The sequence below is a fragment of the Drosophila navojoa genome, chromosome X, assembly GCF_054131105.1.
Source record: "Drosophila navojoa isolate 15081-1374.11 chromosome X, UAZ_NAV_1.0, whole genome shotgun sequence".
NCBI lineage: Eukaryota > Metazoa > Arthropoda > Insecta > Diptera > Drosophilidae > Drosophila > Drosophila navojoa.
Window position 1 is genome coordinate 10,029,671 of NC_142895.1, and position 14,317 is coordinate 10,043,987.

The window sequence follows — 14,317 nt, forward strand, 5'->3', positions numbered from 1 at the left end:
TATGCTGAGCTTTCACGCGTGTCACGTGAAGAGTGATAAGAGGGAGAAGGACTGCAGGAAGGAGTAGCAGATGTATTGGGGTGGCTTCTATTTGATTTAACTAAGGAATATCTCACGAGCTTCCTAGATCTATCAAGACCCGATTATTCGAAATGGCAAAGGGATCAGTTTTTTTTTCGGTTTACACACAAATTCAATTTATCGAGAGTTATCTATAACAAATTTCTTTCTTATTTTCGATTCATCGCGATTCTGGATTAAGAGAGTTAGAAATTATCGAGAATCGGTTGTAAATTTATCCCTACTGTTCAACTTAACCTAATGATATATAAAGAGATAGAGATAGAGATAAATATAATATGTTCTTATTGGCTAATATTCAAAACAAACGATTTACTCGCTCGGGTTGAGCAACCAACAAGAAGTAACTAAGGTCTCGTTTAACTAAACAAGAATCCAGTTAGATCTATGACTCATTTCTCTTAACTATTTACATCGTTTGGAAAATTTTAATATATAAGGAGTTACGAGGCTAGCCAGTAATTCATATTAATTATCCAGATGCAGATGGTTTTTGCTTATCTGGTTTTAGTCTTATCGAAATATCGATTCAAATCGATTAAAGGAGCATGCGATATATATGATTATATCATCTCTATCATATACGCATATATCTACTCTATTATTTATTGTAGATTATAAGTAATATAAACTTAAACAATAAAAAGCCATTGGCAACTGGGCCCTTAGACTAATAATATACTCTATATTATCACTTTCAATAGGGCATGAGGTAAAGTAGCTCCTCTTGAATCTATTTCAGGCACTTAATGGTCTTGTTTATCTTAGCAGCTGACTCTGGCAATAATCTATTGATATTTTCCAGTGTCTGTGTGTGTGTGTGTGTGTGTGTGTAGCACAGCTGGCAAACACCTGCTGCACAACCACACACAGACAGACACACGCACAGCGTATATATATTTACAAGCCTTTTTATTTTTGGTGTTTTCTGAGAACTGCCTGATTAGGAGAACAACAAAAGGCCGCATGACTGGCCAATATGCCGTGCCACGCCCATTGTGTGACCAGAAAAACGGCCCACATCGATGAGCAAACAAAAAACGACAGAAAAACATGCGAATTGGCCCATTGATAAGACAAACAGGTGGGCAAAATATAACGGCAAGAGGTAGCAGCAGCAGAGGCAGTGACAGCAGCGGCAGCAGCGGCAGAGCCGATCAGCGATGTTAACTGCGCTTTAGCCATATCTTATCGATAGACATTGTTTCAATTGCCAGGCCAATTATTCGCACAGGCACACAGAAACAGACAGACAGAGAGAGAGAGAGAGAGAGAGAGACAGACAGACAGGCAAGCAGGCAGGCAGGCACAACAGGTAGCTAATTGCTCTGGCTCACCTGTGCTCCGGGCCAAGCGTCTCGGGCAGGGATAACTGTGTGGCCAATTGTTGGCGTCTTAGCTGCGGCAATTGCTGCTCTAGTAGTAGTTGTTGTTGCTGTTGTTGTTGCTGTTGCTGCTCGTTTAGTGTTGCCGCTGCTGTTGATTTAGGATTGTCGCCAGCTGCTGCTGCTGCTGCTGCTGATTGTTGTCCTGGCAGCTGCAGCGCTGCCATGGAGCCTGTTGCACGCTCATCGAGGGCGCCGCTGTTGCCGCTGACGACGCTGTTCGTCGATCTGTTGATTAGCCAAAGAAAACAGACAGGAGCCGAGGGCGGCCAACGCGGCGTATGAGTAACTTGTGCCACAGTCAGAGCAAACACAAAACTGTTGCATGCTTTTAGGCGGAGCCATGAAAATAACAACAAACGCAATAAAACTCGCTTTGGACTCGATGTGAAGGCGGCGTGAATGTCGTGTGTGTGTGTGTGTGCGTGTGAACTTTTCGAGTATATAGCCCTAATGTGCATATATATGGGGTATATGATGGACTGCTCGTATCACTCCTTAATATTTATTTGCATATGACAATCGTGTCTCGATAATTCGAAATGAAATTCATAGAAATTCAAGTTATCGAGAACTATCGCGAACGATTTTCGATTTATCGGGGTACACATTATCGAGACTCAACTGTACCTGTTACTTTAGACTTTCCGAGTATATTTAGCATTTTAATTGTAACTGGATTATGCAACGAGTTCGGCTATTGCTTTATGTAACTCGTTATCGATTACTCATTACAGCTTAATCGATACTCGTAATGAACGATTATTCTGGCTCAGTTTTACTCGTTATTTATTACCCATCAAATTTATCATCGTTACTAACTTGATATTGTCTAACTTTCACATTACTCATATCACTCGCTTCGTGAAATCGAAGAAAGAGAAAGCTAATATAGACTATTCGATGTAATTCGAATGAAAACAATATAGAATCTTAACTTATCTATCACTGAGGAAGTTAAGCTATTTGTCCTCAATTTTCTACATGTGTGCTAATCTAGATAGAACAAATATCGGATTGCTTGGCTGGAAAATTGAAATACCCTTGTAACATAAATGGTTCATTCCATATTTATTAATTGCAACTGTTTAGCTAATTGAGAAGAGCAGCATGCAAACTAATTAAGCTCTAGCAAAGCTGCTCAATTAATTGATGAAATTGATATGAAACAGATATACATATACAGAGATACATATCTACACTTATATTCATAGATATTAATATAAATTTTTGGGTTAAGATCTTAAACGAAAAAAATATATATATAAAAACTCAGATATGTAAAACTTAAGAAAAAGCTACAAATAATACGTATGTTCCAGTTTTCCCGCTGAATTTCAATCTATACTCTTATATAATATATGAACTTCGTCTTTTCTATTTTCCACCGATTTCATCAGCTCCATTTTCTACTGCTCGGTGGAAATTAATGCATATATACTGTGTGCATTTCATCCATTGTGGCTGTTTACTTTGCATCGATTCGGTCTCTTTAATTATTCAAGTCCGTTAAGCAAATGTGCTGAAAGGCTCGTCGAATGGCCCTAAATTGTACCATCCGCTTTCACCTGTCACCTCCCCGCCATAGACACGTGCCGTTGCTCATTAATAATGAAAAATTCATATTTCATAAGCCTCACAAGCTCTATTCCCATATGAACAAAGCGTTTCATTTGCATTTTTAATCTGTGGTAAAAGAATAAACAGATTCGAAGTGCTTTAAGGGCTCTCTTGATATTTCGAAAATTTCCAATAAAAGGGATGACCTTTCGAAAGGCCTGACAACGTTTTAATTGACTAAACGCAAAGAAATTTTTAGATGAATCCATTAAAAGCTATGACAACTTTCATCGAATATTTATAGCCCCTTTAACCTGTGACATTTAATGCTAGCAATCCCTGGACTCCCATTAAAAATAGCATTCGCTGTGGAGACTTTGACAACCATGAAATTATATCAAAGAAAAAAAATGTATTTGGGAAATATCATAGGTGTTGAAGTAAAGTATGGGTTTTTTGGAAACAATGAAACGTCTATGGAGATTTTTAACAAATCTTTGGAGACTATGCCAAGAACTTAATTCTCTCTCAAATGCGTTTATACTGATAGAAGATTAGTACTAAAAGCGTTGGAGACTTTATATTACAGAGTAAAGTCGCTGAAGATATTGGTAGACATTTTTGAAATATCGCCTCGATAGCTCTCAAATTGTATTGGAACCTATAATGGAGACTTTTCAGCTCTTGGAGAGGCAAGTAAGATGAGAAACCTACAAAAAATTTCATTAGATACAAAGTTTTATATAAAAAAATTTCATCTAGGAGGCTTTTGTAAGGAGTTTTGTACGAGGTATACAACTTTTTATCTAGGAGGCTTTCTTTTTCACAAACTCCAGAAAAACAATCAACGTAGGCTTTGTCGAGCAACCGAGGCAATGTGGTAAGCTAAGCAGCTCTAAAATTTTCATTTTCCATTTTGAAGCAGACGAAATCATACAGATTTGTGACCTTAGTCTCATTCAAATTCAAGACGTATAGCTTCGTTATTATATATAGATTTTTTTTTATAAAAATTATTTCGTTTTAAAAATTACAAAATTCCACGTAAATTCAAATCGCGAAAAAAAAGCATTAGAGAAGTCGTTTAACCGTTGAAACGAATACACGCCCGTGAGCATAGATATAATACGGACAATAGGTGCAAAGATCGTCGATTCAAAGTTAACGCGACACTAATTCACGCGAAAATACACAAATATATATATTCGCGCGTATACATACATTCATACATTCAAGAACGATGCATCGCCGAAGCTATACCCTGCCCAAATACGCGCTGTGCATTAAGAGAAGTTCATTGACCGCGGTGGAGCGGTATGAACTGAACCAGTGGCTGGAGGAGCATAATGTTAGCTCAGCGAACCTGCGGCGAGTCTTTACCGATGTGCAGCCGCTGGCGCGACTGTTGTACCGCTACTATCCGGAAATTGTTGATCTCAATATCTACCCGCCCGTGAATAGTGTGCACAACAAGGTGTGCAACTGGGAGACCTTTAACCGACGCGTCCTGTCCAAGCTGGGCCTGCAGTTGACCCGAGAGCAGATGATTCGTGTTGCCCGCAGCGTGCCCGGCTCTGTGGATCAGCTGCTGTATAGCGTGATGCGTGTCCATCGGGCGGCTGAGCAGAAGGCGCGCGAGGAGCGCATCAGCACCGAGGAAGAGGTGGAGTCGCCAGCGGCAACACAGCAGCCATCTGGCGTGATGGACGAGCCCCCCAGGTCCAACGAACAAAGGCCCTTAACGTTGCCCCTACCGGTGCCGTTGCCCACGACCTTGTCCTTCAGTCTGTCGCAGGCCAACAGGCAGACAACTGACGACATTAATAGGGTGATACCGACCGCCTATGCAGTGAGGAGCCTGAGGCAGCTTGCCTCTGGAACACCATCGGTGACCATGAAGCGTTCGTCCCTGTCACGAGGCGGCATACCCACAGGCGCTGACACCACTGGAAGTTCGGGACGCAGCCAGCGGCATTTGCTGAACAGACGCTCCTACACAACCACAGCGACGGTCGAGCAACCGTCAGCAGCGTCAGCAGCGACAGCGGCCACAGCAGGTGCAATGCCAGAAGCGGCTGAGGCAGACCCACAAACAATGGCAACAGCATCCCGACAAAGAGGTGAACAGGTTAATGTGAAACCAAAACAACGTATGGTACTTTATTCCGTCTATATGCAGGCCGTTAAGAAGCTGGAGCGTCGGAACGCTCGCATCGCTCGATACGATCAGTGGGCCGCTCATCTGGAGAATATGCTGCAGCTGAAGTGCGAACGGATCGATGAGCTGCAGCGCCAGGTGGCCGTTGCCATGTTGGCCACCCGCCAACGGGGTCGACGATCGAGGCGCAAGAAGCGTCGGATTCCAACGATTGATGGGATGCTAGAGGCTGCTAAAACGCTGTAGATGCACTCACACTCACACACACATATATACATCTATGTATGTGTGTGTGTGCACAATCACAAAGAAACACTTATATTCTCACTTCTGAATCAATCGATCCTTGTGTCCATACCTCTGCTCTTATATATACATATATATATATATATATATTGCTATACATGTAAACATAAGCACATGTATATATATATCTTTATATATCCCAATATGTCCCTATATGTATGCAGTCGATATATGTATATAGCACTCAAGGCTACTTTACCTTCTCTAACAAATTTCGGTTCAATTTATCATATCTCTGATTTGTCCAAAACATGAATATCTATTCAAATTCGGGTCTCATTCCTTTTTTTTCGGCACAAACTTTGTAGAGACAGTCACCCAAACAAACAACCCTCCACATACAACCCTCTGATTTCGGCAATATTACTTAACAAAAAAAAAAACAAACCAACAACAAAAACCTAACCTGACAATACAATACAATTTTTTGTAAATTTAACCAAGTATATTTGAAATAAACCAATATTAAGCGAAATCGACATTTGTAATTACCCAAATATTTTAGCTCGACACGTTTATGGCATCTGGAATTACTGGAATGTGTGGCACATAAATGGAGAAGAGCTCTTCATAAATAAATCTACTGTTTGAAATAAATCACATTATATTAAGACAAGAAATTGAAGTTTTTATTTTAAGATTTGGGGAGAATTTCTTGTTTAGGGAATCATTTCTTTAGAGCTTTACTCTGTTGGCTTGGCATTTGATTCAGTAATCTCGAAAAGCGCATAACTTTTATTTGGTAAAACCTTTCAATATAGCTGCTACAAGTTCTTATACTTAAGCTTCTATAGTCAAGTCTTATCGTTGATGTTGATTGATATAATCACAAAGTATATAAATTACATTTATCGAGATCCCATCAGCTAGCCAGAGATGGAGCTAAATTGACTCAACTGTTGGTCTCAATAGAGAACAAATACATCTATACTTAATTACTTCATGGAGTCCACCCAGGATTTTCTCTTTCAAGCCGAAGAACCAACTTCATCTCAAGTGAAAATTTGCAATTTTCATTAACAAAGGAGCCCGAGATGTTTGCTTCGAGTCGACATAAGGGAATCGCAACAAACTGTGCGTCAGTTCTCATAAATTGTTTACATATCAATATATCTATATATTTCCTATTATCAAATATTTTTTAAACAATTGAAGACAATCACAAACCGTGTAAAATGCACACAATCAACAATAAAGTCCTCAGCGGCGAGGAATTGGCCGATTTACACAAATGGCTACAGCAGTACGATATAAATACATCACGTTTGCGACGCGAATTCTCAGATGTTTTGCCCTTGGCGGAGATGATGAAACGGGATCATCCACGTTTGGTTGATTTAAACAACTTTCCGAAGCGCAGCAGCGTCCAGTTGAAGGTGGCCAATTGGGAGACGTTCAACTATAAGATATTGAACAAATTCAATTTGACATTGGGTCGTGAATTTATGGAGCTTCTCTCGACGGGCGTCCCTGGTGCTGCCGAGGTGCTACTGCATGAGATCATGAGACTGAAGAAGCGTCAACGTGTGGTGGAGACAAGGAATGCGATACTCGCACAGGAACAGATCTGGGAGGAGAACGACGAGGTGAAGACGGTGGTGGTCAACAAACAGGTGGGCGACGGCATCGTTCAGGTGCCACAAAAGATGATACTCTATTCGCTCTACGAGAAAATGGCACGCGACAATCAGGCCAAGGATCTGATCATTGAGGCCAACCAGAAGCGACTCGCCCACATGGAGAATATCATCAAAGTGAAGACCGAGCGCATCGACGAGCTGCTCATGCAGATGGGCAAGGTGCCCAACAAGCTGTGCGGCAACAGTCCACGGCTGCAGTGCTCCAGCTTCGCACGATTGCCGTCCACTTCGATGATCAGCTATGAGGCTCTGCGTAAGCGACATCCCAACACGCCAGCCTCGTCCGACTAGAAGCTTGCGGGACACGCCCACACACACACAAGCGATGAGGGCGCGTAATGGCGAGGGGGCGGGCAGCAAAATAGAAAGGAGGGGAGTACGAATGCGAATGGAAAACAGAGTGAGAATGAGAAAGGAGAAGGCGAAGGGGAAGGGGTAAAGAAAAACAGCAAGAAAATGAAAAAACAAGTGAGTTGGAAAATACTGAGTTTGTTCGGATAGTTTGATGGATCGATAAGAAAATTAAAGGTAAACCAAGACAAACAAGAGAGGGATGCAAGGAGGGGCGGCAAGGAAGAGAGAAGCCAGCGTGGCTAGTATCATGTCACACACACAAACAAACGCACGCACACACACCTAGATATATATGTATATATATTTTTGTTATCAGATCGATCCAACTGCATTTGCATATTGAGTTTTTCATAAAATAGTATTCCAATGAACACTTTCTAATAGATTTTGGCATAATACACACATCCAGTATTTCGCTTATACGAACTATCCAAATTCATACACAACATATTGAAATTGTAGTCGAAAACCATTAAATGTGTTCCAAATTTTAATAAACACGCTTTTACTACCATGTGGGAAACCAAAAGTTGAATCCGAAATTTTCGATCTGGAACCCGAAGAATGACTCCAGGAACCCTTCGGAAATTGCTTCTGGCATTCGCAAAATGAATGCTCCAGTTAGTTAGAGAAAATATTATTAATGGTAGACTCGAGCGTTTCAGTTTCCATTTGTTCCGCTTAAGGTTAATTTCTAATATTTTTGGTTAGTTCTAACAGTCTCTCAGGCTTTTCTACTATTATGCATCTTAGGTGTTCCACAACACATAACTAAGTTTCATTTCCACTAGTTCCCTTTAGAATGGTCTCGTCTAACAAGCTCTGTCTTCTCTATATGTACATTCTACATGACCCCCAACCATTCCATCACGACTTTGCAATACGTGAAGGTTTCAATTCCAATTGTTCCACTTAATATAATTGCATGGAATGTCATGTGGAGTCATTTCACTGCGAGTGTGGTATCTAGGAAGCATTTTAACAAGCTTTGTTTCACTTCCACTCGTTCCACTCGATCAGCTAATATTAAGCGATCGTGGAATAACAGTGGATTCATTTCACTTTCCGTGTTTGGACATTTTAGAAAGATTTGTTTCACTTCCACTCGTTCCACTCGATCAACTAGTATTTAGCGATCGTGGAATGACAGTGGAGTCATTTCACTGCAAGTTGATGAGCATTTTAACAAGCTTTGTTTCACTTCCGATCGTTCCACTCGATCATCTAGTATTTAGCGACCATTTTAGCAAACATGGTTTCTCTTCCACGACATTCCACCCAATAGTGTTTCCACTTCCCATCTGTTATCATCTGAGATTACGTCTAGAGCTCTAGATATCTATGCGTACCTGGCCTTCAGTAATAGACATTTCTTGATCGCTGGCCGAGCCGATGATGCTCTCTCCTGGTTGCTGTTGTTGCTATTGCCGTTGCCGTTGCCGTTGCTCTGGCGACTCCATTGCCAGCTGCTATTGCTGACAGTCAGGCTCTGGGCTAGACAGAGCAGGGCGCTGCCGCTGCCCGTGCGATACATATTCTAGATATATATTTGTTTTCGCTCCTCGGGGGGTTTGTTTACGAGTAGCTCGCATCTATCTCTGTGCGTCAAATTTGCAGCTTGATGGCTTAATTAAATTAAGTTTTATGGACTTGCTGTGGGCGTGTGTTGTGTGTTGTCCGTCTGCCCGACTAAATATATATACATATATATATATGTATGTATGTATATGTGTGTGTAAATGAGCGTTAAACGCTTTGATAAGCATTAAAATACACAGAGACAAACACAATTTAGCGCGTCAGGTCAGCCGCATGCCTGCCCAGAATGTGTCTTCAATTACATGTGCGAATTTAATACCAACGACCGTCGTTACATGCAACTAAATATATATATCTAGATATACATATACATATACATATATCTATATATATGTAGACATATTTGTGTCTACATATTCGTATTATTGGTGTCTCTGATTGACTTCGTTTTCGCTTAGCACCGCACAAGTTGAGGACGCTGACTGCGTACCCAAATGTGTTGACGGCGCAATTTTATACGAGCTGCCCGTTTGGGTCAGTGCGAGGGTTGCAGCGGCTAACTAACTAATGCATGACTCATAGACCTGGCTAAAGGCGGCTTCAAGTGGCTGGCCGAACTGCTCTCTGAACCAGCTCAACCGTGAAGGCTATGCAAGAGCTATGATAGCTCTATGCTCTTCCATCAGTTCCAAGCATATTTGAATTGGTTCCGACAGCTAAAACATAGTTCACTCGATGAAGTCTAACTCACCGTTCATATAATACAAATATAACTGAATATAACTATTATATAAAATAGTTCACATTACCAATCATTCCTAATAATTTAGAAATTGGAACTAACTCGGAACTGGTTCAGAATAGAAATCTTAAACACGTAAAAAGGCTTCCTTGAATACTTTGCTTACCTATCTTGAAGCTTAGGTATACGAAAATGAATGATATATAAAGTTCTTTCGCATCGGTTCACAAGACTAAATTGCGAATTATAAATGAACCAGTGAATCGATATGAGCTTGAGCAAAGAGTTCATTTATTGTGCAGCACTCAATTTGAGGGTCTCTTAGGGCGGCGCCACGCCCCATGTAACAACCGTCTCAATTGACACAGCCTTGCGCTTTCTCACGGCCCTGTCCCTGAATTTTTGTTTTGTTTTGCGCGAATTGCATTTCAGAAATTTAAATTTGTGCTGGGCAAGTTAAGCAAAAGACAATTGAATACGAGAGCACGTATCGATTTACAGAGTCCGGCTGGTATAACCAGCTAAAGGGCTTATGTACATATCGAGTGCACTGAAAGCAAACAGAGAACTATACTCGAAACAAACAATTGTAACCATCAATAGTGAATTGTCACAAATAGACCAATCAAGCCCCTTTATACAATGATCAATCGTCTATTGTGAAAATTTAGTCAGCAATCAATCAAAAATCAATATATAATGCACGGTGAATCACTAGCAATCACTTATCAATCATAAGTCATCAATCATATAGTATAACTAATCGTCCATCATGCATCAATCATTAATATGGAATCATCAATCATATATAGTGAACTAACAATCACCAGTCATCAATCATCAATCATCAGCTTTCAATTATAGCTCATAAATAGTGAATTATCAGTCATGAATCATCAATCATCCGTTATCACTTATCCATCAATCACCAATCTGAAATCTATAATCATCAATCATACAGTATAACTAATCGTCATGCATCAGTTACCAATCAATCATTAATATGGAATCACCAATCATAAATAGTGAACTAACAGTCACCAGTCATCAATCATCAATCGTCAGCTTTCAATTATAGCTCATATCAGTCATCAATCATCAATCATGCGTTATCACTTATCCATCAATCAGCAATCTGAAATCTATAATCATCAATCATCAATTATCTATGTTTGATCATTGATGATTATAGATTTCAGATAGCTGATTGATCAGTCCCCAGCAATCAGCAATCATTACGCATTTGTGTTTGATTTTCTATAACTCTTTCCATATATCGATAAAAATCGATACTTTAATTTTCACTTGATGATAACTTCTTGCAATTGCATTGCACCTTCTGCATTAGACAGGGTATCTACCAGTGGAACCTTCCGCGCTTAACTTTTGCCTGTCTCCTCTGGCTGCACTTTGCGCATGTTTCAACCCTTTGAAGCATAGAATTCAATTGCAATTGTCGAGAGCCTGGCAAGGGCAAAGTTTATTAACCCATTGTGTGTGCTCTTGGGTGTACGGGGGCTACAACGAATGCAATGCAAATTGCATTAGAAAGGCAACCCTGCCACAGGCCCCAACCTCAGCCCCAGCCCCAGGCCCAGGCCCAATGCATATGAGCAACAACCCCAGCAAAAAGCGAGCATAAAAATTTCATGACACGCCGCAATAAGATTTTAATAGAGCTGGCCTACGGCCCGAAGAGTTTGGGGCAGACAAATTTTGGCACGCAACTAATTAAATGGCGACAATGTTGCTCGGAGGCAATGAACTCCACCCTCCCGCCGCCAGCCTCTGTCATTCCCGCTTCCCCCTCCCCTCAGCGAACCGCCGCTGTTCCATTGTGCCGGCATAAAGTGGAACAATTTTACGCGCGCGACTTTTGATTCCAACGGAAATTCTGATAACAAATTAACGCGTCTTCTTCGGCCCCCGCCCCAAGCCACAAGTCTCTCGCACAACTTTGATTCATTACGCAATTTAGTGTTGATAGTTAAAAGTTAGCTTCCGCTTACAAAAACCGCCACGCCCCACCACCTGCACGAGCCAATTGACAAACAGTTTCGAGGAAATATTTCAACATTTACAAAGTGCGAAAGAAACAAAAAAAATTAAATAAAAATGTTCAAAAGAATTTCGTGTTAATGGAAATGTATGCCAAAATTTTCCTTTGACGTGGCTCGTAAATATTGTGGGGAAAATCTGTTGAAAATTCTATTTACTAACACAAACAACTACAACAGCAACAACAAGACCAACGGCAACGAGCCCCAATCGAATCCCGGAAACAACATTTTTGAAAGCCCGAAGAAATGAGTGTAGTTGAAAAGCTATAGACGAAGTTGAAATTCCCTAGTTTTATCTGGATGAAAATGTTATTATAATATGATATGTAGACTTAAGAAATTTTCAAACAGATTTTCTCAGATTAGTCATATATCTCTCAGTTAGGTTAGTATAAAGAATCAACTAAAGGATTTCTGAAACTATCTAATTTGATAATCCACAAGCGATCTATATAATATATCAGGGTATCTGGTGCTGTTTCATGTTTCAGCATAAGCGAATCTATTGCACAGAAAATCAAAGAGTTCTGGTTTTCCCTAATTGATTTATGGCAAATAGATCTTTGTATATCCATATATAATGCATATACCTGAGTCTGTATGAATATCATTTATATTGTTGTTTGTGCATTAACATTATGTATATTGCTTATACATCAGCCAATATCGCTTATCAGTTTGATGGCTATAAAAACAAAACAAATTGCAAAGTCCGCACGACCAAGTAGCAGACAAATAAATACCCTGTAAAGAGTTATCAAAGGAAAAATTCAAGAAGATATCAATAGAAAGCTCCAGAAATTCTTTCGATTGAATGATAGTTAATAATGAATTTAGAATTATTCGATATTCTAGATACAAATTTTCGTATATATTATTCGATGCTGCTTTTCGTTCTTTGCTGCCCGCCAATCGTAACTCTTTGCTGTTTTACAGGGAATACGTAAGTTTCCAACTGCTTTTGGGCATAATAATGCAATAAATTGATAATGAATGATGAGAAATACCAGATATTGTATAATACCGTAGAGCCGAATTGCTTCAAATCGAAGTTCAATTTTAGATTCTATTTTCAGAAATCGGACTACGTGTTAGATATACAACAACTCTTTATGAATGCACTAGAAATTTATTTAATAGACTCTCAAAATTTCATTGCAATTGCCAAAACTAAAAACTTCAATAGAACTGTAGCCTCTAGGCTTGTGATAGCTAGGGAAAGTGTGAACGAATATACCTCCCTTGGTACACGTAAACAGCGTACTTTCGTTCAGAGCAAAGATCTATACAAATTATTGGCTCGTATTCGCTTCGCTTTGCGTCAGCTCTAAAATGCACAGCCATAAATAATTGTTTGCCCCCAAAACTGAATCGCCTATACATTATATTCTTTGTTTATGCCCTGAGTCCATTAACAATTGCTAAGCAGGGTATACCGTGTGCAAACAGCGCGAGGAAAGTGTGCCCAATTACAGACATATTCTACAGCAGCATTCAAAGATGAGACGATTCAGCCCCATCCGCCTTTTTCCCTCGATAGTATTATCAAATTATCGATAACATCATCTACTAAAATTTATAGCAAGCTTTAGTTATTCTAGCATATATGGTTGATTTTAAGAGCTGCAATTTTTTGAAGTTGATTTATAGATTTTCTAATTCTCAGGTATATGAATAAATATACCCATATTTCACTCTCATCTCAATCAAACAAGGAACTCCAAAGTTATATCAATTTTGTATTATATCATTTAGGGTATCTCTTAGTCGTGTATTTACGAATGTAGCATTTTTACTTGCATTTGTACATTTATGCCTATACTATATCATATATGAAATATTTAGTAGGATTTATAGTCAATCTCTCTCTCTCTCTGCGAATTCCTCTCAGATTTGGCATACCTAATGTGTAAATAGTTTTATGATTTTCCTTTTCATACCCATATATAATATATAGTATATACATATATATATATATATTGGTATTATTTCACACTATTTGTCTAAACAAAGTTCAAAATGATTTATGGCAATTTTTTCATAACGTTTTTTTTTTTTTACTTTATAATTGTGATGATATAATTACGACAATTTACGAGTAAGAATTTCTATTTGTTTACCACTTGGTGATAATTATACCCGTTCACGATGAATGAATGAATGTGAGAGCATATACGATTCCTTCAATGCACGATCTTCCGTTTGTAAACAAAGCCAGAGATAAATAATATGGAATATATGTATGTACATAGATGGAACGCCTTTCGCTAGGTACTGCTATAATCTATCATATCATTATAAATAGTTTTTGTGTTTGCTTTCCTCTAAATATGAGCAAGTATTCTGCAGTCGGTTATGCCCTACTGCCAGCTTCCTTAATTGTTTAGCTTGGCGTACAATCCTTCATACATATATATCTAATTTTTGTATTCTGCCGGTTCACACTATTATATAATAGCAGGCATTAATTTTGAGCTGTTCTGTGGGTGAAT

General features: G+C 39.4%; 3 protein-coding genes across 5 annotated transcripts in view; 2 read left to right on the forward strand and 1 right to left on the reverse strand.

The window, feature by feature from the left end:
* LOC108655784 (uncharacterized) overlaps positions 1-14,317 on the reverse strand; it is a 32,650-nt gene that overhangs the window by 8,763 nt on the left and 9,570 nt on the right. For 2 of the 3 annotated variants that reach the window (XM_089264380.1, XM_089264379.1), the window contains exon 3: positions 1,419-1,694. The exons of the other annotated variant lie outside the window; for it this stretch is intronic. In XM_089264380.1, the coding sequence (XP_089120506.1) occupies positions 1,419-1,694 (276 nt within the window). The remainder of the gene's footprint in view (positions 1-1,418; positions 1,695-14,317) is intronic. 3 annotated transcript variants of the gene reach the window in all.
* Positions 3,913-5,890, forward strand: LOC108655798 (uncharacterized). The gene has a single exon (XM_089263476.1). The coding sequence runs from the start codon at positions 4,267-4,269 to the stop codon at positions 5,428-5,430; it is 1,164 nt and encodes a 387-aa protein (XP_089119602.1). The 5' UTR covers positions 3,913-4,266; the 3' UTR covers positions 5,431-5,890.
* On the forward strand, positions 6,563-7,982 carry LOC108655812 (uncharacterized). Its single transcript, XM_018107636.3, has one exon. The coding sequence runs from the start codon at positions 6,666-6,668 to the stop codon at positions 7,419-7,421; it is 756 nt and encodes a 251-aa protein (XP_017963125.1). The 5' UTR covers positions 6,563-6,665; the 3' UTR covers positions 7,422-7,982.